The sequence below is a fragment of the Heterodontus francisci genome, chromosome 44, assembly GCF_036365525.1.
Source record: "Heterodontus francisci isolate sHetFra1 chromosome 44, sHetFra1.hap1, whole genome shotgun sequence".
Lineage (NCBI taxonomy): Eukaryota > Metazoa > Chordata > Chondrichthyes > Heterodontiformes > Heterodontidae > Heterodontus > Heterodontus francisci.
In genome coordinates, this window is record NC_090414.1 from 16,747,756 (window position 1) to 16,773,606 (window position 25,851).

General features: G+C 52.5%; 1 protein-coding gene across 7 annotated transcripts; it reads left to right on the forward strand.

The window, feature by feature from the left end:
• Window positions 1-360: 360 nt before the first annotated feature.
• Window positions 361-25,449, forward strand: LOC137355937 (malate dehydrogenase, cytoplasmic-like). 7 transcript variants are annotated; one of them, XM_068021621.1, is made up of 10 exons: window positions 558-919; window positions 2,178-2,276; window positions 3,658-3,754; window positions 4,500-4,675; window positions 13,362-13,484; window positions 14,037-14,213; window positions 14,375-14,488; window positions 15,298-15,387; window positions 16,386-16,506; window positions 24,764-24,857. In XM_068021621.1, the coding sequence occupies exons 1-10, from the start codon at window positions 911-913 to the stop codon at window positions 24,772-24,774; spliced, it is 1,017 nt and encodes a 338-aa protein (XP_067877722.1). In that variant the 5' UTR covers window positions 558-910; the 3' UTR covers window positions 24,775-24,857. The 7 variants fall into 7 exon arrangements, with proteins under 7 accessions (XP_067877720.1, XP_067877719.1, XP_067877723.1 ...); XM_068021619.1 differs by lacking the exons at window positions 558-919; window positions 16,386-16,506 and adding an exon at window positions 361-468 and having other exon boundaries at window positions 3,639-3,754; window positions 24,764-25,449; XM_068021618.1 differs by lacking the exons at window positions 558-919; window positions 16,386-16,506 and adding an exon at window positions 361-468 and having other exon boundaries at window positions 24,764-25,449.
• The last annotated feature ends 402 nt before the right edge of the window (window positions 25,450-25,851 follow it).

Consider the following 25,851-nt stretch of genomic DNA (forward strand, 5'->3'; position numbering starts at 1 on the left):
GGGTGGGGGGTGGGTTAACATTGACCAGAAACTGAACTGGACCAGCCACATAAATACCGCGGCTGCAAGAGCAAGTCGGAGGCCCGGCTCCCCAAAGCCTGTCCACCATCCACAAGGCACAAGTCGGGGGTGCGATGGGCTGAGTGGCCTGTCCTGCCCGCTGATGACATCACTGGAGCCTGTGGGGGGGGGGAGGGTGGGACTTGTTGCTAGGGGGCGTGGCATTTTCTCAAGAGGGGCGGAGCTTGTCGGGGAGAACGGTTTTGTTGCCAGGGGCGGGGTTCTTGTCGCCAGGGGCGGGGTCTTGCTGCCGTCGAGCGGGGCGCTTGTCGCCAGGGGTGGAGCCGAGAAAGGCGGGGTGTGGCGTGTTGCTAGGGGGCGGAGCCCTGTGAGCAGGGAGCGGTTGCCCGGTGACCTCTGGGTGACCCCCGCCCCCTCGCGTTGAGAGCGAGGCCGCGCGGCGCCATGGTGAGTTGCGCTGAGAGGAAACCCCGGGGCCTCCTCCCCCTCCTCCTCCCCCTCCTCCTCTCCCCCCCCCCCTCCCCTCAGCGCGCATCCTCAGACCGCTTCTGCTCCCTCAGCTGCCGTCGGCTCTTTCCTTTTCGACGTTGGGCCTGCGGGCGGGTCGGCGCCATTGGCTAATCCACGGTGAACCCGGCCTTCCCATTGGTTAAGCCACCATCGAACGGGTGATTGGCTGGGGCGAGCGCGTCGTGTGATTGGCTGGGGGGGGAGGAGGAGGAGGCCACACGCTATCCGATTGGCTGTGCCTGTGATTGCCAGTTGGGACTGGCCGGATAAATAAAAGCCAAATACTGCGGATGCTGGAAACCTGAAATAAAACCAAAAAAAAAAGTGCTGGAAATAGTCAGCAGCTCCGGCAACATCTGTGGAGAGAGAAGCGGAGTTAATGTTTCAGGTCAGTGACCCTTCATGGGGACTGGCCGGACAATTGGCTCTTGGTGTAATTGCTTGGGGGCTTTCTCGTCTTTTGATTGGCTGTGGATGCACCCACCCACCTTGCGATTGGCCTGATGGGTTTGCCCGACGATTGGTTGTGTGGGTGGGTACCTGCTACCTGATTGGCTGGGGATGTGCCTGCACGTGATTGGCTGGTATCCCTGTCCATCAGAGGACTCGCCCCGCCCCGCCCCCCCCACTCTTCCGGGTTCAGGTGCTGGGCAGAACCTGCCAAAGGGAGCAGGCTTGGGGTTGATTCAACAGGCATCGCCCTGCACTTGGCCTCAGTGCCCTAAGGAAGGGTCAATGGAAGTTGGATGGGCAGTTGAGGAAAATAAAATTGCAGGGCTATGGGAATACAGGAGGGGAATGGGAGTGAATTGCTCTACAGAGAGCCGGCTTGGGCGGAATGACCTCCTTCTGTGCGCCAATGACGCAAATATTCCACCTCCGGGTCACCGGCCAGCCACTCCTTCTGGAGCGTGCGGGCCCTTCCGCGATGCCCGCCGTGGCGGACTATCCCACACAACACTCGGCCGTCTGCATTCACCCACAATTGATAAAACACCTTTCGCCTAACTTTCCAAGGAGATATTAGGGACACGTGACCAAAAGCTCGGTCAAAGAGGTCGGTCTTACGGAGCGCCTTAAAAGGAGGAGAGAGAGAGAGAGAGGTGGTGAGGTTTAGGGGGATGGACAAGAGGCTGGAATTGGAGGAGCACAGAGATCTCAGGCGGTTGTGGGGCTGGAGGAGGTTACGGAGATAGGGAGGGAGCAAGACTGGAGGAATCTGAACACAGTTTCTGAATTGAAATGAAATTGAAATCACAGGGAGTGGTCGAGGTGAATGGTATCGATGCATTTAAGGGGAAGCTGGATCAACACATGAGGGAGAAAGGAGTAGAAGGAGATGGTGATTGGGGGTAGGAGGAGGCTCATGAGCAGAAACACCAGCATGGAGCAGATGGGACGAATGGCCTGTTTCTGTGCTGTAATTTCTGTGTAACTACATCTCAAGATATAGGAGTGGTCCCGGGCTGTAAAGGAAGAGCTGATCAGAACAGAAGTGTTTGGTATGATGTAGAGTTTCTTGGAGGCAGACCAAGGTGAGATGAGAAGGGACTGTGCTGCCCGGGGATATTGCTGCTCAATGTGCAGGGATGCTAGGGCTGGGCTGCGACAGACTGAAGATCCTGTTGCGATGCTTCTCGTTGCAGGCTGACCCACTGAAGGTGCTGGTGACGGGAGCTGCCGGGCAGATTGCTTACACGCTGCTGTACAGCTTAGCCAATGGCGAGGTGTTTGGGAAGGAACAGGCAAGTATGATCACATCCGACTTACCACTGATAGCTGCTTGTTCAGGAACAATCTCCATTCTTCGTCACCCAATCAACTGTTCATTCGAAATCCGGCACCGTCAGACTTTTATTAGCCAAAGTTATGAAGCAGTTTGGGGCAAAGGCCCAGTTAGGTCGCAGATCAGCCACGATCTCATTGAATTGCAGAACAGGCGCGAGGGGCTGAATGGCCTCATGTTACTGTGTTCTGACCAGCACAAGATGTGGGTCTAACAGTGTGAGCTGATTTCAGGTTTCTCTTCCTCATTCTGACTCCCTCTCTCTGTCCCTGGTCCCTCCCCTCCCCTCCCCCCCTCAGTCCCTCCAGCTCTGATCCAACTTTGCCTCTTGCTGTGTTTTCTGTGTGGCCTTTGACTGCTCTTCCCAACCCCTCTGATTGACACCAAGTGTGTAGTTTATACCTTTTTACCCCAGTAGCACAGTTTGAGAGGTGAAGCTTTCTGAACCAGTTCCAAGCTCTTTGTGACAGGCCTGAGTGTAAAGTAGGCACGCCTCGACTCTCAGTGTAACAGGCTGATTGTGCAATTGCACAAATACCAGAATCCAACTGAATGCTGGCAAGTATAACCTGCGTTCCATTAATCGTGCAGCACAGAAGGAGGCCATTCGGCCCATCGTACCTGTGCCAGCTCTTTGAAAGAGCTATCCAATTAGTCCCACTCCCAACACCCCCCTGCTCTTTCCCCCCTATTTACCCAATTCCCCTTTTGAAAGCTACTATTGAATCTGCTTCCACCGCCCTTTCAGGCAGCGCGTTCCAGATCACAACAACCCACTGCGTCAAAAACAGTTCTCCTCCTCTCTCCCTCTGGTTCTTTTGCCAATTATCTTAAATCTCTGTCCTCTGCTTGTGGACCTTCCTGCCAGCGGAAACAGTTTCTCCTTATTTATGATTTTGAACACCTCCATTAAATTTCCCCTTAACCTTCTCTGCTCTGAGCAGAACAATCCCAGCTTCTCCCCGTCTCCCCACATTAACTGAAGTCCCTCACCCCTGCTCCCATTCTGGTAAATCTCCCTCCGCACCCTCTCCAATGCTTTGACATCCTTCCTAAAGTGCGGTGCCCAGAATTGAACACTGTACTCTAGCTGGGGCCTAACCAGTGTTTTGTAAAGGTTTAGTATAACTTGTTATTGTACTCCATCCCTCTATTGATAAAGCCAGGGATTCCGTTTGCTTTTTTTAAACAAGCTTAACGTGTTCTGTCACCTTCAAAGATTTGTGCCCACACACCCCCAGGTCTCTGTTCCTTTTAAGAGTGTACTATTTAGTCTGTGGTTGCCTTTCCTCATTCTTCCTACCAAAATATGTATCACCAGACTTGTGTTGCTGTTGCAGCCCGTGGCTTTGGTCCTGATGGACATACCCTCGATGATGGGTGTGCTGGGAGGGGTAGCCATGGAGCTACAGGACTGCGCCCTCGAACTCCTTCAAGGTAACAGCTCGTCAAAGCAAACTCTGCATTGATTTAAGCACAGAAACAGGCCTTTTGGCTCAACCCATCTGGGCCGCCGTTCACGCTGCACGCAAGCCTCTACCCGCCATATTTTCTCTCTCTCCCGATCAGCATATCCTTCTTTTCCTTTCTCCCTCGTGCTTATCCAGCTTCCCCTTAAATGCATCTCTCCCTCGCCTCGGAGTCAGAAGGTTGTGGGCGCGGGCCAGAGACTCGAGCCCATAATCTGGGCCGACACTCCCAGTGCCCACACTGAGGGAGTGCTGCACTGTCGGAGGTGCCACCTTTCGGACGAAACGCAAAACTGTGGCCGCCCTCAGGTGGATGTTAAAAGATCCCACAGATTCCACTGGAAGAAGAGCAGATGGGGAGTTCTCCCCAGTGTCCTATCCTGCAACCAGCATCACTTTTTAAAAAAAAAGATTATCTGGATTGCCCTGGGAGTCTCCAGACACTGCAGTGAGCCAATCCCAGAGAAAAATAGTGGATAATATGGGAGATGGGGTTGTTGGGGGAAGAAAAAGTGATTGGATGATTCTTGACAGTCAATCAAAAAGTCTGCTCGCTTTCCAATTGGCCGTGGGAAGACGAGGCGTCATGCTGATGGACATATGGGCTGACCAATGGTGGGAGTGTGGGCGGGCCAGTTGGAGGTCAGGTGATGAAACCTCCAGGGCAGGAGTTGGCAACCTGTGACTTAAGTCCACCTCTCCCTTTCCTGCAGAAGTCACGGTGACAGACCGGGACGAGGTGGCCTTCAGGGATGCGGATGTTGCTGTTCTGGTCGGAGCAATGCCCAGGGTTGAGGGCATGGAGAGCAGCAACCATTTAAAAGCTAATGTTCGGCTATTCAGATCACAGGGGCAGGCCTTGGACACGTATGCCAAGAAGACAGTCAAGGTAGGGGGCCCTGAATCCCTCCTGCTATTTTATTTCCACAACCCCTGCCAATCCAGTTCCCTCCCCTGATTATTACTGAGGTGCTCATGGATGAATTCAATGGGATATGTCGGCAGTCCTGAAGGATGTGAAAGGCGCTGTAGAAATGCAAGTCTTGCTGGGTGCTTGCCAGCAGGGCCTTTTTGGAGGATCTTCTGGGCTTGAACGATTTCACTCAGATGTTGGGGTGTGTGAAAAGGGGGAGGTTCCACTATCAGACCCCCTTTAACAGGATGGTTCCCCAACCACAAGGACCCCTTTAAAAAGGGGGCACTCCCCTGCCAAGCAGACCATGAAAAAAGGGGTGAGTGCCTCTGTCAGAGTGTGAGAACCCTTGATATTTGTGTGCCAGGCCACAGTTACATGAACACCAGCAGAGACCCGTTGTGGTAAATGGCCCATTTCTGTGTTGTGGACTTCTTGTAGAGAGAGAGAGAGAGCATCCACTCCTCCAGCAGTACCGGTCCCTGCCACTGGAGGTTGGCAGTGTGCTGTGAGAACACTGGAGTTGGCACTGGGTCTGAAGAGAGAGAGACAGAGACAGAACACGATGGAAAGAAAGCTAAAAAGGATCAGAAACGGTTATTTGGTCCGTCAAAGCTGCTCCACTTCCCCACCCCAAACACACCTCGGTACCGTAATTCTCCTATTTCGCTGACCAGTTTAATTCTGGGTTGGCACTGACCTACATCAGTGATCAATTCCCCTCTGAGCTCTCAACGCTCGGCAGCTGAGAGGAGGGGTACTGAGCCTCACGCCTAAGAATACGGCAACGTGGGATGAGGCGCCGGGCCAAGAACATTAAAGAAAGAAAGATAGATTTGCATTTCTGTAGCGCCTTTCACGGCCCAAGGATGTCCCAAAGCGCTTCACAGCCAATGAAATACTTTGAGTGCAGTCACTGTCGTGATGCAGGAAGTGCAGTAGCCAATTCACGCACAGCAAGGTCCTGCAGACAGCAATGCGATCATGACCCGGACCGTGGGTTTTATTAATGCCGGTTGTGGGATTAATATTGGCCCCGGGAAGAACCCCCCCCGCTCTTCTTCCAATCGTGGCGGTGGGATCTTTTACGTCCACCCGGGAGGGGCGGACGAGGCCTCAGTTTAACATCTCACTCAAAAGACAGCAACCCCCTCAGTACTGGTGCTGGGAATGTCGGCCTGGAATGTGGGCTCAAATCGCGAACCCATGACCCTCTGACGCGGAGGTGGGAGAGGTACCGACCGAGTCGGGGCTGACACTGAAATGAAAAAGCAAGATGTTTTCTTTCAAGATTTAAAGCCACTTCAGCATTCTCTGCTTGCCAGCCACAACTTGCAGACTCTAGGACTGAGTGGCCTCGATCTGTCCAATTAATTCCGATTGTTAACAGAATCTCCCCACAAACACAAACTGATATAGTAATGCAGCCTCTATAAATATCATTACCATTGACTCAGGGGTTTGGTACAGAATTCTACTTTTATAAATAATGTAAAATAAATAGAGGTGATGCTAAACCCATACCAATTACTGGCTAGGCAGCAGTTAGAATATTGGGCCCAGTTTCGAGTATTCTACTTAGGGGAGGATATCAAGGCTGTGAAGAGGGTGCAAGAGGGAGTTTAAAAATCATGAAGGGTTTCGATAGCAAAAGGAGAAACTGTTCCCAATGGCTGAAGCTTCGATAACAAGAGGGCACAGATTGAAGGCGATTGGTAAAAGAATCAGAGGCATTACCCAACGAGTGGTTAGGATTTGGAATGCGCTGCCTGACAGGGCGGTGGAGACAGATTCAACAGGAGCCTTCAAAAGGGAATTGGAAAAATACTCGAAGAAAAAAAAATTGCAGGGATGTGGGGAAAGAGGACCTTTAGAAACAGTGGGGAGGCCATTCAGCCCCTCGAGCCTGTTCAGTCAGATCATGGCTGATCTATGACCGAACTCCATATACCCGCCTTTGCCCCATATCCCTTAATACCTTTGATAATTTGTTAACCAATCTCCGATTTAACATTAACAATTGATCCAGCATCGATTGCCGTTTGTGGAAGAGAGTTCCAAACTTCTACCACCCTTTGTGTGTGGAAGTGTTTCCTCATTTCACTCCTGAAAGGTCTGGCTCCAATTTTTAGACTCTGCCCCCGAGTCCTGGATTTCCCAACCAGCGGAAATCGTTTCTCTCTATCGACCCTATCAGTTCCCCTTAATATCTGGAAAACTCTGATCAAATACCCCTTAACCTTCTAAATTTCAGGGAATACAAGCCTAGTTTGTGTAATCTCTCCTCGTAATTTAACCCTTGGAGTCCAGGTATCATTCTGGTCAATCTACACTGCACTCCCTCCAAGGCCAGTATATCCTTGCTAAGGTGTGGTGCCCAGAACTGCTCCCAGTAACTCCAGGTGTGGTCTAACCAGGACTTTGTATAGCTGAAGCATGACTTCTATCCCCTTGTATTCTAGACTTGAGATATGAAGGCCAACATTCCATTATTTTATTATTTTTTTAAATTCATTCATGGGATGTGGGCGTCACTGGCTAGGCCAGCATTTATTACCCATCCCTAATTGCCCTTGAGAAGGTGGTGGTGAGCTGCCTTCTTGAACCGCTGCAGTCCATGTGGGGTAGGTACACCCACAGTGCTGTTAGGAAGGGAGTTCCAGGATTTTGACCCAGCGACAGTGAAGGAACGGCCGATATAGTTCCAAGTCAGGATGGTGTGTGACTTGGAGGGGAACTTGCAGGTGGTGGTGTTCCCATGTATTTGCTGCCCTTGTTCTTCCAGGTGGTCGAGGTCACGTGTTTGGAAGGTGCTGTCTAAGGAGTCTTGGTGAGTTGCTGCAGTGCATCTTGTAGATGGTACACACTGCTGCCACTGTGCGTCGGTGGTGGAGGGAGTGAATGTTTGTAGATGGTGTGCCAATCAAGTGGGCTGCTTTGTCCTGGATGGTGTTGAGCTTCTTGAGTGTTGTTGGAGCTGCACCCATCCAGGCAAGTGGAGAGTATTCCATCACACTCCTGATTTGTGCCTTGTAGATGGTGGACAGGCTTTGGGGAGTCAGGTGGTGAGTTACTCGCCTCAGGATTCCCAGCCTCTAACTTGCTGCTGTAGCCATGGTATTTATATGGTATTTATATTCCAGTTCAGTTTCTGGTCAATGGTAGCCCCTAGGATGTTGATAGTAGGGGATTCAGCGATGATCATGCCATTGAATGTCAAGGGGAGATGGTTAGATTCCCTCTTGTTGGAGATGGTCATTGCCTGGCACTTAAGTGGCAAGTAACATTCGTGCCACACATCAGCCCAAGCCTGGATATTGTCCAAGTCTTGCTGCATTTCTACATGGACTGCTTCAGTATCTGAGAAGTCACGAATGGTGCTGAACATTGTGAAATCATCAGCAAACATCCCCACTTCTGACATGATGGAGGGAAGGTCATTGATGAAGCAGCTGAAGATGGTTGGGCCCAGGACACTACCCTGAGGAACTCCTGCAGTGATGTCCTGGAGCTCAGATGATTGACCTCTAACAACCACAACCATCCTCCTTTGCGCTAGGTATGACTCCAGCCAGCGGAGGGTTTTCCCCCTGATTCCCATTGACCTCAATTTTGCTCGGGCTCCTTACTCGGTCAAATGCTGCCTTGCCGTCAAGCCTTTGATGATTTTCTGTCCCTGTCCATGACATGTTAACGATCTGTGTTGTTAAACAGGAACATTTCCACTCACCAAAATGAGGAAGTCGATGACAGTCCCTGCTCCACAACTGTTTTATTGACAGTTCCTAGTTCAGTCCAAACTTCAGTTCCCACTCTTTCCTTCTGGATGAACTCTGTCCAGAGGCAACTCCCCACCTCGGCAAAAACCCCGGCGTTTAAATACAAGAGAAGAGAGCAGGTGATGCACATTATAAACACTGAAGTGAGTCCTGTTTAATTAAAGGGAGCAGCATTTTCAATATTGTCAGATCCCCTTTCTTTTGAAAACAAAAAATGTACAGATAAGTATCTAAAAATGTTAGATTCCCAAACATTACAGAGCAAGATATCCTCCTTCTAGACCTGTCAACAACTTTTCAGTAGAGGCATTCCCTTAGTGAAACAGTCTGATCGTTTGATGACGAGAATCCACCCATCTCAGCTTAGAGATATCCTTCCTTTCCAACATTTGCTTCGAACTGGCTATGTCTGTCCTCAGCCTTCTCATTGACACTTTTTGTCGAATGTATGTTATCCCACCAAGATCATTTATCTATAACATTCAGTTTGTATTGTCTTTTCAGTCTCTTTAGGCATCACTAAACAAAAGAAATAATATTTTTGGGATCATCCAAAGCAGGGAACTTCAGCACACACTGCTCTATTTAAATCTTTTTTTTTTAATATAAACGTTTTGTTCGCCCTGCGGATGTCTTGAACTTTAGTCTTGTGATGAAAACATCCTGAGGTTGTAGCACATCAAAACTTGCATCTGGTCTCGTCTGCGAGGCTGACCAATTGAGCTGTCCGACAAGACACCTCAACTGTCCCAGTTCATCCTGAGATGTAGCTGCGTCTTTTCTGTCCCGATCTGGTGCGACCAATTGCGACGAATGTGACATTTTTCCATCTTAATGCCAATAAAACATTGCAGGGTCCGTCTGCAGTTGTGGACACCCTAACTGTAACAGAACTGCCCTCACTGAAAAATACCATACCCGGGAAGCGTCTTTCAACCCATAAACACATTCATTCAACTCCCGGAGCTTCCCTTCTCTGTCTAATGCTTTCTTCAGAGGCTGGAGAAACACCTCCCTCTGAAGCAGGTCACCCTGAAGGAAAGACTTGCACCTCTAAGAATCGGTTGCTAAACTGGCCAAAAAGACCCTCAAAAATCACCTTTCCCGCTGTGGGGGAGTCTATCCCGATATCTTTATCTCCCAAGCACTCCTCAAAACCTCTGGCCAGCAACCGAGCCTCGGCCTTATTAGGTCCCATCTGGTAAGACTTTTTCCCCCCTGTATAAATCCATCTGAGAATATCCACAACCTCCGAATATACCCCAAATTCTCTCCAACTATCTAACTCTCAGTTTAGCCCCTCTTCGCTCTATCTAACCTATTAGCAGCTACAGACGCTTCCCGATCACTGGGACTTCTGCTTCTGGTCTTATCCAAAGAAGGTTCTCCGCTATCTAGGCTACACCATCGCCTCATCAGGCTGCAGCCTCACGTTGAGCTCTCTCTGGACTACCGCTGTCAAAATATCTACTAGAGGTCCTTTCAACAGTACGCGACCGACCTTTTTCTCCTCCCAGATAGATCTCCTGAATCATTATCTGAACTCAAGCTATGGTTTTCCCGTTCTCCATTCTTAAACTCCTGTTTGCCAATCCATGGACTTCACTTCTTGTCCCTCTTCTTGGACATTTAACCAATTTTTGTATTTTCCTGTAGACTTCCCTGCCTGTCCAACTATCGTAGACTCCCTCCAGTTATTGGACCCTGCTGGCCGGTACACCACCCGGGAACCTGCTTTGGGCAACTGATCCTTGGAATGAGATGACTTCTTTTTGTTCTTCCAAGACAGTACGTGTATCGGTATCTATTTCTTGATGTCTCAGATCCTATACCTCCCCAGCCTCGTAAAGAATGTTTTGCATGTACTGCCCATGCAAGAGCCGTTTGTAGCTTACAGTTCGGTTGATCTGGTCAGTATTTTGTGCAACATGTCATTGATTATCCCATGATTTCTCTCACAATCCGTTGCTGAATGGGCTTTCTGCAGCAGTATTCATAACTACAGTATTTAGGTTCTCTCACATGTCCCTACACTCGTCATTTGCGAATTCCCCTTCCGTTATCTGTCAGAAATATTGCCGGCGTTCCAAGACCCTAACCTACCCACTTTTCCATAACTTTATCCACTATTGTCCTTGTTGTTTATTACCGTAGATATGCTGAACCTAGTTGCCATAAATCAACAAAATGCAACAGATAAATACCATGATCTCTGTCCCACACTCCGGTTCATAGCCAGCACTTCATTAAATTCCCGAGCTAATGAAACACTCACAACCGGGCGTGGCGGTGTCTTCCGATATTTAATACGTATGTCACATTGAGATGTGATTTGTTCAAGAGTGTCATATCCTTTATCCACAATTCTGGCATCCTTTGGTAGTAGCTTTAACTTCTGCTACGAAGGATGGGCACATTGTCTGTGCAACTTCCAGATAATCCTCCTCTTGTTAGCCAGACTCTTGTCTCCAGACGTCAATAATACTTCTTGGCGAGAAACACTCGGTTTCCTCAATGGGATATAATAATGTCCTGATCGAGTGAATTGTAAATTTACCGCTTTACCGAAGACAAATGCTTTGTCATTCTCCATGTCCAATCTCATCTTCGCTTTTCTCCCCCCCCCCCACCACCTCCCCCTCCCCCCTCAAAATCGAAGATTTACTCAACAGCGGGACGCATTCCTGCTCGTTCACACGGGAGGACCACTCGCTTTAAAGACGTTAATGTATTGTCGTTTCCAAACCTAAAGCAAGTAGCACTTTCATATTCTCGAACTTTACTTCTATCTGCCTTGTCAAGGGATTCCAAGTAACAGTTCAGCGAGTCGACTCCACACATCGTTGAGGTATAACCACTATCTAATAAAATTGCACAATTGAATGAATCAGCAACCAAAATGCTCATGGCCCGACTCGAGTTTTCAGTCACCAATATGATATTTCATGTCCATCTCATGAGTCACTTCAAATACTTGGATTCCTGATTCTAGGACAGTTCCCTGCATAGTGATACTTAGACTCACACCGGAAAAAAAAATTAACCTCTTCCCCGTGCATCTCTGGGATTTATTCGCCTTCGGTTATCATCCCAACCTTGCCTTCTGTTTTGATCCGTAGATCTATCATAAGTGCAAGAAATGGTGGAAATCGCAGGTCTGGCAGCATATGTGGAGAGAGAAGCAGAGTTAACGTTTCAGCTCAGTGACCCGAAAAGTTAACTCTGCGTCTCTCTCCCCTCAGATGCTGCCAGAGCTGCCGAGTATTTCCAGCGTTTCTTGTTTTCATTTCAGATTTCCAGCATCTGCAGTATTTTGCTTTTATCGATCATAAGTGCGACCCACTTCAAAAAGGTCTTTCAGCAACTCTCTCTCTCTCTCCGTACAAGTGCCCGCAACCAGGCCCCCATCAATTTTGAGAGCCAGTAATCAATGGAGTCCTCCATTCTCTATCACTGCAGAATTTGTGACATGAAGGTAGCTGGAAGTGATTGTTTTCCCCAAAAATTTCTTTCGGGCTGCAGTCATTTGCTCAAAGAGAATCTGTACCATGGAATTGAACCCCTGTCAAAACCAAAAGTCAATTTGAACACAAGCACAGACTCAGGAATTTCTAGACTGACATTTCTTAGTCTGTTATATAACCGATCAAATTCCATGACGTATTCTTCCATGGACTGATTGTCTGTCTTATTAAGTTAATCAAAAGTCGGCCGTGCCTCATAGACTTCCAACAAATCACCTTATTTTGTAAATCTTGTCCATCAATTGTATTAGAATTGACAATCCCTCTTCAGTATCCAAGTCAGTAACATTCAGTTCCAGAAATATTTTACTTCTAATCTTGCTTTTTCCTGGTCAAGACAAAGCCATACTTTGCTTCCTCTTGGTTAGGGCATTTCTACCTCATTCTTCCATTGTTTATATGGCTCCAATTCCAAAAAGACCATTGTTGATCATAGTTCGAGAGCCTCCAGTGTGTTTCAACCATTTCACCCCAAAAGCCACCAGGAGCCTTGCTTTGGCAAGGCTCCTGGAGAGATCCCACCTGAAGAGATCAAAGTTAATCCTCTGCTACCATGTTAAACAGGCAGATGTCCAGTCACCAAAATGAGGAGGCAGATGACAGTCTCTGATCCACAAATGTTTTATTGGCAATTCATAGTTCAGCCCAAACATCAGTTCCCACTCTTTCCTTCTGGACTAAGTCTGTCCAGAGGGACCTCCCCAACTGGCCAAAAAAACCCAGTCCTTAACTGCAAAACTACAATGAGCATCACCTGCTCTCTATTAACACTGAAGTGTTTCATTAAAGGGACCAGCATTTTCAATATTGTCGTGTGTACCTGGACCCCCAAGTCTCTTTGGACCTCCAGTATTTCTGCTTGTCACCATTTAGAAAGTAGCCTGTTCTATCCTTTTTAGGTCCAAAATGGATGAACTCACATTGAAATCCATTTGTCATTGGTTAAGTGACTGGGTGAAACTTAATATCTCCATGATTTTATGCTGCTATCTACACTACTTACGATGCCGTCTATTTTTGTGTCATTGGCAAACTTGGATATTTGGCTTTGTATCTCATCAGGTAAATTGCTAATAAGATGAATAATGAATGTCTTTTAAAAAAAAAAAGTAAAACTTGAAAGGGTCCAGGGATGGGGGATTAAGGATTAGTGCTCTTTCAGAGAGGGAGAGCACAGGATGATGGGACAAAAGGCCTCCAACTGTACTGACAAATGATTTGGTTCTAGAAGAGATCAAACCATGAGGGCAGATGGGAACACTTCACACAGTGTGGTCGAGTGTGAAAGGTACAGTGTGTTGCTCAGTTCCCCGAGAGGCTCCACAACCTTGCTGCCATCTTCTTGTCTGTCTTTCCCAGGTCCTAGTGGTGGGCAGCCCGGCCAATACCAGCTGTCTCATTGCCATGACGTCGGCCCCCTCCATCCCACGGGAGAACTTCTCTTGTCTGACGCTGCTGGACCAGAAACGAGTTCAGGCCCAGGTAGGGTACCGAGTGGCACGCACAAGGAACCTCTGCCTCGGAACGAGGTAATGTGCTCATATACACGCAGGGGGCTGTTTACTCCGGTGTGGGAGGGAGGTGGAGAGGCCACATAAGGAGATAGTCGAACCAGTGTCCAAAAGCTCGGCCAAACAGGTACGTTTTCAAGAGCGTCTTAAAGGAGGAGAGAGGCGGAGAGGTTTCGGGAGGGAATTTCAGATTTCAGGGCCCCCAGGCAGCTGAAGGCACGGCCGAAAATGGTAGAGTGGTGGAAATCGGGGGATGGGCAAGAGGCCAGAATTAGAAGAGGGCAGAGATCTCAGAGGGTTGTAGGGCTGGAGGAGGTTCCTGGGATAGGGAGGGAGTGGGTGAGATCTTATAGGGATGGAGGAGGTTACAGAGATAGGGAGGAGGTATGATCTTGTAGGGCTGGCGGAGGGAGATGAGAAGACAGAGGGCTGGGTGAGTGGTTGTATGGGACTCTTTTCCCCAGGTGAGCCTCTCCGCTCCTGGATTAATCACTGACCGTGTTTTATCATTCCCTCATTACAGCTTGCCCTTACATTGGGCACTGATGCCGGAGCCGTGCGGAACGTCATCATCTGGGGCAATCATTCTGCCACGCAGTACCCCGACATAAGCCACGCCACGGTCACCCGTGGCTCCCACATAGTCGGGCTCCGCCAAGTCATGGGGGATAACGGGTGGCTGGGCGGAGACTTCATCTCGGTGAGCGTTTGTCCCCTTTCCCTTCCCTTGAGCGGATCCCGTGCTGGCCTTCCACTCTCGGTCACCCGGGAAGCAGCCGACTGAATTCCCACCCCATTCTCAGCCACCTCCCTCACTAACTGTGGTGTTTTTTTTCTCTCTCTCTCTCTCTCTCTCCGTAGAGCATCCGGGAGCGAGTGGCGGCTGTGACCCGGGCGGGCAAACTCTCCGGTGCCATGCCTGTCGCCAGCGCTGTTTGTGAGCACCTGCGGGCACTGTGGTCTGGGACGCAGGAGGTACGATCACTTGGGGGAATAATTGGCGATGACATGGTGTTCTTGCAAGTTGCTTGAGGTTGAAGGTATCCACAGACTGGGAAAGAGCTGGTTTCTAATCAGTGGGGGATGATGATGAAGGATTTACTGCAGTAAATCCCTGGGCTCTCTGATCAGGTCCTGACCTCAGCCTCTCTCACTCTCCTGACGTTGGAATACATTTCTTTAAATGTTGACGTCAGTGCAGCATTGCCAGCAAGAGGCTCAGAGAAGTGATGGAGGGTCACGCAGGCGCCACGCGCTCTCCTAGGGGCGATTCTAAGGTTTAAGCTCTTGCATTGGTCCAGGGCTGAGTCGAACAGGCCCAGGTTGAATTAGCTGGTCCAAGGATGGGCGGGAGGGGCATATTGATTGGGTGCCAGTGATGGTGGCACTGGGGTTGGTAGGGGGAGGTGTCCTGCTCATGATCTGCAGCTGTTATCCCATCCTGGGGGGGGGGGGGGGGGGGGGGGTGTCTGCCGGTCGTAATGCCTGCCATGGTCGAACAGCCCACTCGTTCTCCTTTGGATATTGAGCGGGGAAGCAGAGGGCAGCACCCTGAGCGGAGGTGAGGGGATCAATTGCCCGAGATGGCTGAGAGTCGCTCCCACATTTCAATCTCAAGCCAAAGCCCTCACAGCTGCCCAGGCCACTTGGGGGGTGGAGGCTGGGGGTGGTCTCTATTGGGGTAAGAATCCCTCCCCACCGTCGTTCACTGTTGACCCGCCGTCATTGACTGGTTGCCACTGTTTTCTCACTGTTCAGTATTTTCCGATCCTTGTTCTTCACAGGGTGAATGGATTTCGATGGGAGTCACCTCCAATAGGAATTGCTATGGAGTTCCTGAGCAGCTCATTTACTCCTTTCCAGTGACCGTGCAGGTACTGTCTACACTATTATTCTCCATGTGTGAACATCTTTCAGTGATGACACACGCTCTCACCTTGAGGTGCAAAGGTTGTGGGTTGGAGCCCCAAACCAGAGCCCATAAACCAGGCTGACACTCCCAGGACAGTACTGAGGGAGTGCCGCACTGTCAGAGGTGCCATTTTCCGGATGGGACGGGGCCCTGTCTGCCCTCCCAGGCGGACCTAAGGAATCCCAGGGCCACTCTTGGAAGAAGAGCGAGGTTCGGGGGGGTGGGGAGTTCTCCCCAGTGTCCTGGGGCCAATATTTATCCCTCAACCAACGTCACTAAAAATAGGTTAACCAATCATTTATCTCTTTTCTGTTTATGGGATCTTGCTATGTGCTGAACCATTCCATTGTGTATGGGTACTTTGCAGTTGTCCAGTGATGTGATCCTTGTTTTCAAATCCCTCCACAGCCCTCGCCCCCCCCCTCACTATCCCTCCTCCAGCCCTACAACCCTCCGAGATCTCTCGGCTCCTCCAATTCCACCCTCTTGTCCATCCCCCCGATTCCCATCGCTCCACCATTGGTGGCCGTGCCTTCAGCTGCCTGGGGGCCCTGAGCTCTGGAATTCCCTCCCTAAACCTCTCCGCCTCTCTCTCCTCCTCCTTTATGACGCTCCTTAAAACTGACCTCTCCTCAAGTGGCTCGGGGTCAAATTTGTAATGCTCCTGAAGGTGCTATATAAATGCAATTTCTTACTGTGTTATCGGGCGCTAGGAAATTCAGCGCAGTGCCTCTGTGCTGGCAAAGAGGGAATAAAACCACAGGGAGACACTCCCCTGCCTGAAATCAGACTTGGCTGTGATGCACTCACAGTTGAATAACCAGCCTAAGCTTGCACTCGAATAGTCACTAAGGCGAAATATTAGGGGACTGAATGGTGGGGGAGGTGTGCACTTCATCCATATACACCGATCTCCCCAGTGTCCTGTACATTACGCTCATAGATTGTCTCTGTTTCCAGAACGGAAGCTGGCAGATTGTGCGAGGCCTGAATGTGTCCGAGTTCCTCCAGCAGAGGATGGCAGTGACTGCTCAGGAGCTGCTCGAAGAGCGGGAGAGTGCCCTGAGAGTGCTGGCAAAGAGTAAGTACAGGGTCCTGAGCGGTCGGCCTCCTGAGTGGGGACAGTAGAAAGCAGGGATACAGGAAAGGAGGCAGAGGTCCTGACACCCTTGACCTTTGCTTGGGTTCAGGGTTCCACGGGAACCGGATGCCCTCAGCCTGACAGCCCTTGATGTGGGACCCTGGACTCTGAGGGATTCCTGTGATCTCTCTGAATGTGCAGCTCCACCCAGCCACACAAAGTTGGAAAATGGGCCCTGGAGCTGCTGCTGTATACGACAAGAAGCTTGGCCCACTTTCTCGGTGCAACACAATTTTTAACACTTTATGCAAGAGTCTAACCATCTCCCCTTGATATTCAATTGCATTCTCATCACAGAATGCCCCAGCATCCCCATTAACTGGACCTGCCATATAAATACTGTGGCTACAAGAGCAGGTCAGAGGCTGGGAATTCTGCGGTGAGTAACTCACCTCCTGACTCCCCAAAGTCTATCCACCATCTACAAGGCACAAGTCAGGAATGTGGTGGAATACTCTCCACTTGCCTGGATGGGTGCAGCTCCAACAACACTCACGAGGCTCGATACAATCCAGGACAAAGCAGCCCGCTTGATCGTCACCCTGTCCACAAACATTCACTCCCACCACTACCGACGCACAGTGGCAGCAGTGTGTACCATCCACAAGATGCACTGCAGCAATGCACCAAGGCTCCTTCGACAGCACCTTCCAAACCCACGACCTCTACCAACTAGAAGGACAAGGACAGCAGATGCATGGGAACACCACCAACTGCAAGTTCCCCTCCAAGTCACACACCATCCTGACTTGGAACTACATTATCGTTCCTTCACTGTCACTGGGTCAAAATCCTGGAACTCCCTCCCTAACAGCACTGTGTTTGATGGGGACAGAGCTTTACTCTGCATCTAACCCCGTTTTTTTTTTCGTTTTTTTTTTCTTCCAAGGTGGCCATTATACCCCAGGCCCCTTTTATATATTCTATGACGAGGGGGCCTTTATTCCTCAGGCCCCCTTTATAAACATACTTATATTTTTTTAAATAGCTTTATTAAAACCAGAAATGAACAAAACTCAAATTAAAATGCCATTCTCGGCGTCGACAATGCACTCCAGTCCCTGCGGTGCCCACCGGTCGCGGAAGGCCTCAAGCGTACCGGCGGACACCGCATGCTCCTTCTCCAGGGACACCCGGGCGCGAACGTAACCGCGGAAGAGGGGCAGGCAATCTGGGAGGACGGAACCCCCGACGGCCCGCAACCTGGACCTGTGAATTGCCACCTTGGCCAGGCCCAGGAGCAGACAGACGAGGAGATCCTCCTCCCGGCCCACGCCCCTCCGCACCGGGTGCCCAAAGATCAGGAGCGTGGGACTGAAGTGCAGCCAGAACTTGAGGAGCAGCCCCTTCAAATACTCAAAGAGGGGCTGCAACCTCGCACACTCTATACATACCTGGAACACGGACTCGTCCAGGCCACAGAAAGCACAGGCGGCCTGGGAGTCCGTGAACCTACTTAAAAGTCTATTGCACGGGACTGCCCTGTGCAACACCCTCCACCCCAGGTCCCCGATGTAAAGGGGGAAGACTCCCGCGTAGAGAGACCTCCATCGGGGATTCCCCTCACCACCAGATGGCAATGCGGACCGCCAGGGTGTGTCCGGCCGGCTGACGAGGGCGAGGAAGTGGAGAGTGTGCAGGAGCAGCCCATACAGGAAACCCCTCCGCACCGATTGGAATGGCACGGAGGGCATTTCTGAGAGGCGGCTCGGGTTGTGCGGGACCGGCTCCCGAGGAGGGTTTCGGGGCCTGGGTCCGATGAGCAGTTCCGGCCGAGCGTGGGTCATCTCGGCCAGGAGCGCTGCACACTCCTGAGCCCCCTCGCCTCCCGCAGTGAGGGGCGTCCCGGGGGTTTCGGCTACTCCTCCGCCCGCCGGACCGTCCCCGGAGTCGACCGCCCGGACAGCCGAGGCGCTCACCTCCGCCGGCGGGGGAGCGCCCTGACTGGAGGCGACCATGTTCCAGACTCGGAATAGATCCCGGTAAAAGACACGCAACTCCCTCAGAGAGGCGCGGCTAACGGACTCTACCGGGAGCTGCGTGTCGTCTTGAAGGCAGTGACACTGGCGGAAAAAATACGTCGCCAGTGCACACAATCTGGGAGGCTGCTCGACGTACAGGTATCTCTGCAGTGTCCGAAGGCGGAGAGTCGCAGCCTGGGTGCGGACGCACACCAGCGACTGACCGCCCTCCTCAATATGGAGACTCAGGACCGCGGCAGAGACCCAGTGTTTCCTCTTGCCCCAGAAGAAATCGACGAGTTTCTTCTGGATCTTGGTGGCAAATACAGGGGGCGGGGCCAAAGTGACCAACCGGTACCACAGCATGGAGGCCACCAGTTGGTTTATGACCAGCGTTCGGCCTGTGCAGGAAAGCACTCGGAGCAGTCCTGTCCAGCGCCCCAGCCGAGCGGTGACTTTCTCCTCCAACTCCTGCCAGTTTGCCGGCCAGGCTTCCTCAGTGGGGCTAAGGTGGACTCCCAGGTAGAGGAGGTGCGTGGTACTCCACGCAAATGGTGTCATCTCCTCCGGCAGGGAGTCCACCGCCACTGACCCACCAGGAGTCCAGAACATTTCTCCCAATTGATACTTGCGGAGGACGCGGCAGAAAAGGTCTGCTGGCAGTCGCGCATCCTCCGCAAGTCAACGGGATCTGTGACCGTGAGGAGCACGTCGTCGGCGTAAGCCGAGAGGACGACCCGCATGGCCGGCTCGTGCAGAGCCAATCCCGTCAACCTCCTGCGAAGCAGGCACAGGAAAGGCTCCACGCAGATGGTATACAATTGGCCGGACATGGGGCATCCCTGACGCACTCCTCTCTCAAAGCGAAGGGGTGCCATCAAGGACCCGTTAACTTTGACTAGACACTCTGCGGCGGCGTATAAAAGTCGGACCCGGGCCACGAAATTCGGCCCGAGTCCGAAAGCGCGCTGAGTCCCGAAAAGGTAATCGTGATCCACCCTGTCGAACGCCTTCTCCTGATCGAGGGAGAGAAAGGCGACCGACTGACCAGTCCTCCGGGAAAGATGGATCAGGTCCCGGACCAGGTGGATGTTGTCCTGGATGGACCGGCCCGGGACCGTGTAGGACTGGTCGGGGTGGATCATGTGGGCCAGCACGGAGCCCAGGCAGGTAGACATAGCCCGGGCAAAGATCTTATAATCCGTGCTGAGGAGGGAGACCAGACGCCAGTTTTTAAGCGGGCGGAGATCGCCCCTCTTCGGCAGCAGGACGATGACCGCCCTGCGCCACGAGAGGGGCATCTCCCCGGTCGCCAGGCTTTCCCCCAGGACCCGCGCGTAATCGTCCCCCAGGACGTCCCAGAACGCCCTGAGGAACTCCACGGTCAACCCATCCAGCCCTGGGGATTTGCCCCTCGAGAGCTGGTGGAGGGCGCCAGTCAGCTCCGCCAACGTGAGTGGAGCCTCCAATCCTTCGGCGCCCTCCGGGCTGACCTGCGGCAGGTCCTCCCACAAAACTCTGCGCGCATCCTCGCTGGACGGATCCGGAGAGAACAACGCACTGTAATAAGTCCGGACCAGGAGGCCCATTCCCTCCGGATCCGTGATGGAGGATCCGTCGTCGGCCAGCAGCTCGACGAGCTGCTTACGGACCCCCCGCCATTTTTCCAGCGAGTAGAAGAAGGGTGAGGCGCGGTCCAAATCTTCCAGGATCTGGATCCGCGACCTCACGTACGCGCCTCGGGACCCTATGAGCTGCAGGTCCCTCAGCGCGCCCTTCTTCTCTTTGTACGTCTGCCACAGGGCCGGGTCCGCGACGGCATGACCGAGGCGGGACTCCAAGTCGAGCACCTCCCTCTCAAGGCGCCCGATCTCGGCTTCCCGCCTCTTGGTCGACCCCTTCGCGTACTCCTGACAGAAGACGCGGATGTGAGTCTTGCCCACATCTCACCATAGCCTCAAGGAGGGGAAGCCCCCCTGCTTCCTTCTCCAGTCGGCCCAGAATCGACAGAACGAGTCCCGAAATCGCACGTCCTCCAGCAGCCGGTTGTTAAAGTGCCAGTACGCGGACCCCGCCCGCATGCGGAGTAAACTCCGCCCACACCAGGCGGTGGTCCGAGCACGGCACCAGCCGCATGGAGGCCGCCGAAACGCGGGAGACGTACGCCTGCGAAATGTAGAGGCGGTCGATTCGCGACCCCCCTCCTCCAGACCTCCACGTGAATGCACTGGAGTCGGGATGGAGATTCCGCCAGACGTTCACCAAGTTAAGGGAGCTGATCAGTCCCCTCAACTTCTCCACCGACACTTGGCCGCGCTGGGGACCGGAGCGATCCCCCACCTCGAGGGTGCAGTTAAAATCCCCCCCGAGGATGATGCACTCACCGCTATCGATGGAGCTCAAGAGAGCGGACACTTCTTCAAAGAAGCGCGCTTGCAACGCGCCGGGCCTGGGCGCGTACACGTTCACAAAGTGGAGCGGCACGCTACCCAGGCGAACGGCGAGGTGGAGCAAGCGGCCCGGCACTAGCTCCTTGACCCCCAAGATCTGCGGCTGAAAAGTCGGGGCTAACAAGATAGCCACCCCACTAGAAATAGGGGTGAGGTGACACATGTAGACCCCACCCTGCCACTCCAGGAGCCAGGTGGCTTTGTCTCCCGGAACAGTGTGGGTTTCCTGCAGAAAGCTCACCGCGTATCTCCCTTCCCCAAGGACTGAGAGATTGTGAAATCTGCGGTGAGCCCCTCTGCTGCCGTTGATGTTGAGGCTGGCTATGGTTATCTTCATGTCAAAGGTAATTAAAACCCGTCACAAACACCTCACTGTGAGGAGGGAGTGGAAGTGCACCTGGCCCTCCACTCCCCCAGCAACCCATTGAGGAACACATTAAAACGGCGCCTCTCAACCAGTTTCACGTCCGCGCGCTTGCCCGCTATCTTAAGGGCGGCACGGACAGACTGTATGATCAGCGCCAGATTCGACCAACGGTCGAGGGCCAGCTGAACTTTATTGCGGCAACCTCTGCAAGCCGCGAGGAAATCCCGGAGTTCCGCCGTGGGGATGAGAGGAGATTCGGTGGGAGGCACGAGGGACTCCACCACCTCACTGGCGATGGAATCAAGATCATCCTCCGTGCCCCGCACCGAATCTCCATCCTCCTCTGGGTCGTCACCGCCAGCGGCCGACACATCTACCACACACCGTGGGGCGGACGTCCCGGCCGCGCCAGCTGGTCCCACCTCCGTCACGATCCCACCCCCAGGATCGATGGCGGAGGAGTCCTCTCTGGGTTCTATTGTGAAACTGGAGCCTGTAGGCACCAGCGGTTCAGGACCCCCCTCCACCTCCGTCCCCAGGCCAATGAGTGGTCCAGGGGAGACAGAAGTTCCGGACTCCAGGAAACCAGCCGGAGCCGAGACTGGAGGCGGCGAGAGGAGGCCATCTCCCGCTCCGCCAGCACCCACAGGCCCAGCAGATGGGGCAGCATTCTCAGTTATAACTGGGTCAGGTGTCTCCTGGTTGGTGGTGGACTCCGGCTGGGAGGCCCGACCCTCTGGGGCCTCGCCCTCCCCTTCATTCAGGGCACCCGACCCAGTAGCAGTGGCGGAACGGGCGGCTTCCCCAGGCTCCCCCACCACAAGCAGGACCCCACTTACTCCTTCAGGAGGGGCCTCATGTACCGGGGCCATCCCCTCCCCTCCATCCTGAGGAATAGGGAGCACCTGCCCAGACTTTGTAGCCTTGGTGGTGGCGGTAGGGGGTACCTGAGGACCAGAAACAGGAGGCAGCTCCCCTCCAACAGATGGGCCCTGCACCTCAGGGCCCTGTGTTATTTCTGTGGAGGGGTGCCTTCTCCTCTTTTTCGCACTTGGGCGCGGAGACTCAGAGACCTCCATGTCATCAGAGGCCTCCGCCTCCGCACCCTTTTTTCCCTTTTTAGTCACCCTGGGCCTAAGCCCAGCCCTGGGACAGGTGGATTCCATGGGAATGGGCTTTGGGCTGAGCTCAGGCTCGAGTTGAGCCAAAGTGTCCATGGGACGCGCCTCATGATGTTTCTTTTTTCCCCGCGTCTTCCTTCCGCTCGGACAGACGCTCCCCTCCCCGCCAGAGGCTGTGAAAACCACAGCCTCCGGAACCGACTGAGCGGTGTCTATTGGATGTGTTGGGGGAGTGGGAGGAGGTGCTGTGGAACCACTCTGGGCCGCCGAGGTGGAGCTGGCGGCCGGGAGGTTGAGGCAGTTCTTACGAACATGCCCCACCCCCTTGCAGACGTGGCACCGCGCCCCATCCGAGGTCCAGAAGACGCGGTAGGCCGTCCCCTGGAACTCCACATAAAATTGGCCCTCCGTGTCCTCCTCCCGCGCCAGCTGCATAAATAACTGGCGGCGGAAGGAGTAGACATGTTGGAGGCTGTGCTCCCGAAGACCAAGCCGGACTGGGGTGATCCCCGACCTCACCTCCCCCAGATGGTGCAGGTGGGGGAGGAAGAGCTCACTGGGAATGAAGGGTGGGACGTTGGACAACATTATCCGATGCGCAGTGGCCCCCAGAGGGTCCACTGGCAGGAAGGTCCCCCCCACAGCGAGCCCCTTACTCAGGGCCAGGGACACCGCCCGCTCGGTCCTCAAAAAGAACACAGCCTTCCCATACATCTTTGAGGCCGCAACAATGGCCGAGGGGCCGACAACCTCGGCCATTGCCTTTACGCAGGCCTCAATAGACATGTTGGGGTGGGGATAGCTCTTCACCCCATGGCTGGATGTTAGCAATTTAAAGGGTGACGGGGCCACGTGGGCAACCACAGAAGCTGCAGCTGCATAGGTAGTAGAGGGCCCCGCCACCGGTGATGAAGGGCTTGCCATGGGTCTAAGAGCTAAACCCACCCCAAATTGTGGACTTGCACACCAAATATCAGCGATTTAACTGAAAATATTGAATATATATTAAAGACAAACAAACAAACAGATTAGTGGAGAGGCTGAGGTAATAGAGGAGAGGCAAAGGCAGGCTGGAAGGGATGACTTGCTTTCTGGAGGTGGTGCTCACAGTGCACTTAAAACAGTCTTTGAAGTTGGTCTTCCGGTCTTCTGGTTGGGGGAGTCGTCTTCACCTGGGTCAGCTGAAGCTGCCCAGGTACTATCTATCCCCTTCCGTCTGTTTAGCTGGGCAGCTTCAGCTGACCCAGGCTTGGCAATTGGGGTGGGGAGGGAGCTTTCCTGTGTGCCTGTGCAGCAGCACAGATTCCTGTTGAATTGGCAGCCCCACCCCTTGTTCCAGCCACTTGTTCCTCCCCCAACAGTCCAAAGTAAATTACTGGTGTTCAGCACCCACCTCCAGACAAAGCCTTGTTTCCAACTAAAAAAGAATGTCGCTTTCTTCTCTTTTAAAGGTGATTGTTGTTGGAGTTTTCCTCTGCTTGTTGGTAGCTACTCTCCCTTGCTCAATGTAGCTCCTCTCTCCACCTCTGCAACCTCCAACTGCCACCGGCACTCAACACTCAGGCTTCCCAATCAGAGAACAGCCAACCCTGTTTTTTTTTAACCCCCGTTTTTTTTTTAGTATTCCCAATCAGAGAGGAGCCAATCCCCGTGCTGTCCCTGTCCTGGGAGTGTTTGATGGAGACAGTGTAGAGGGAGCTTTACTCTGTATCTAACCCCGTTTTTTTTTTTCCTTTTCTTTTTTATACGTGGAACACGGACTCGTCCAGGCCGCAGAACGTACAGGCGGCCTGGGAGTCTGTGAACCTACTTAAAAGCCTATTGCACGGGACTGCTCTGTGCAGCACCCTCCACCCCAGGTCCCCGATGTGAAGGGGGAAGACTCCCGCGTAGAGAGACCGCCATCGGGGTTATCTAACCCTGTTTTTTTTTTATTCTAACCCAGTGCTGTACCTGTCCTGGGAGTGTTTGATGGGGACAGTGTAGAGGGAGCTTTACTCTGTATCTAACCCCGTGCTGTACCTGTCCCGGGAGTCACTGAATCATAGAGTCATTGAGAGATACAGCACTGAAACAGGCCCTTTGGCCCACCGAGTCCGCACCGACCATCAACCACCCATTTATACTAATCCTACATTAATCCCTGGGAGTGTTTGATGGGACAGTGTTGAAGGAGTTTTACTCTGTATCTAACCAGTCTGAAATTGAAATGAATCCCATTCCCCAGTACTGCGACCTTTAGGATTAAGAATGGACACAGCCTGGGCATGACTGTTCTGAGAATCTTTATGTTTGCAGGTCACCTGTGAGAGCTGTCTGCCAGAACCAGTTGGGAGTGAGCAGGAGATCGGAGATGGAGAAACCAGTCCTGTGAATTACGTGCAATGCTGGGCCATTCTGCTGAAATTGCCACCCTCCTCTTCTCCTGATTGTAACGGGCTGTTGGACACGGTGCCTGTTTCTGGAACAGTCCCCAGTAAAACCGCCAGAACACGCAACTGCAGATTAAATTTTTCCTGGAACACACTTCTTGCGAACTGGGCAGCCATACCATGCCTGGGATCACTGACCATGCAGGAACAATGAACTGCTCTGTCACACAGAGGGCTAAGAGAGAGATTGTTCAATTCATACACTGGAGAGGTCTCCCCAACGCCCAGGGCTCCCTCCCCAGTACCCCCACACCCAGGACTTCTCCCGAATCCACCCAGGGCTCTCTCCCCGCTGTCCAATACCTGATGCGTTTCAATCCACATGCTATGCTATTGGAGCCAGTCCTGCCCCTTTGGAGGACCCATTCGTTTCATCGGAGACTAATGGACAAAGCTCGATGGGACAGTGGCGCCTGGGAGTTCCCCAGCCGCAGTGTGAGAGAAGCTTCTGAGATGCCTCACGTCCACCTCACCAACCAGTGACTCCTAACCAGTTTCAAACTTGTCGGCACCTTCTAAATGACGGAATAAAGACAAACCCAATTCACAGTCCCCATCGAGCTCTGCTGCTTTCATATTTCAGTGATTTTTGACTTGGATCAGTCACGCAGATGCTGAATCAGGAGCTGAACTTACTGGCCACAGTCCGAGAAAACACATGCATTTATATGGTGCCTTTCACGACCTCAAGAGGTGCCAAAGCGCTTTACAGCCAACCAAGTGTAGTCGCTGTTGTAATGTCGGCAACAGAGCAGCCAATTTGCGCACAGCAAGCTCCCACAAACAGCAATGTGATAATGGGCAAGTTATCCGTTTGTGATTTTGCTTGAGGGATAAATGTTGGCCCCAGGAGACACAGGAGAACTCCCCTGCTAGTTTCCTCTCTTGCTTCCTTTAACAGTCTAGAATACATTTTGTCAGGGCCTGGGGATTTATCCACTTTCAAGGATGCTA

What these genes read in the sequence shown, in the direction of transcription:
- LOC137355937 (XM_068021617.1), top strand. An exon ending in CGCCCTCGAACTCCTTCAAG is followed by an intron (nt 3,755 to 4,499) that starts GTAACAGCTCGT and finishes CCTTTCCTGCAG; the next exon opens with AAGTCACGGTGACAGACCGG. An exon ending in AGAAACGAGTTCAGGCCCAG is followed by an intron (nt 13,485 to 14,036) that starts GTAGGGTACCGA and finishes CCCTCATTACAG; the next exon opens with CTTGCCCTTACATTGGGCAC.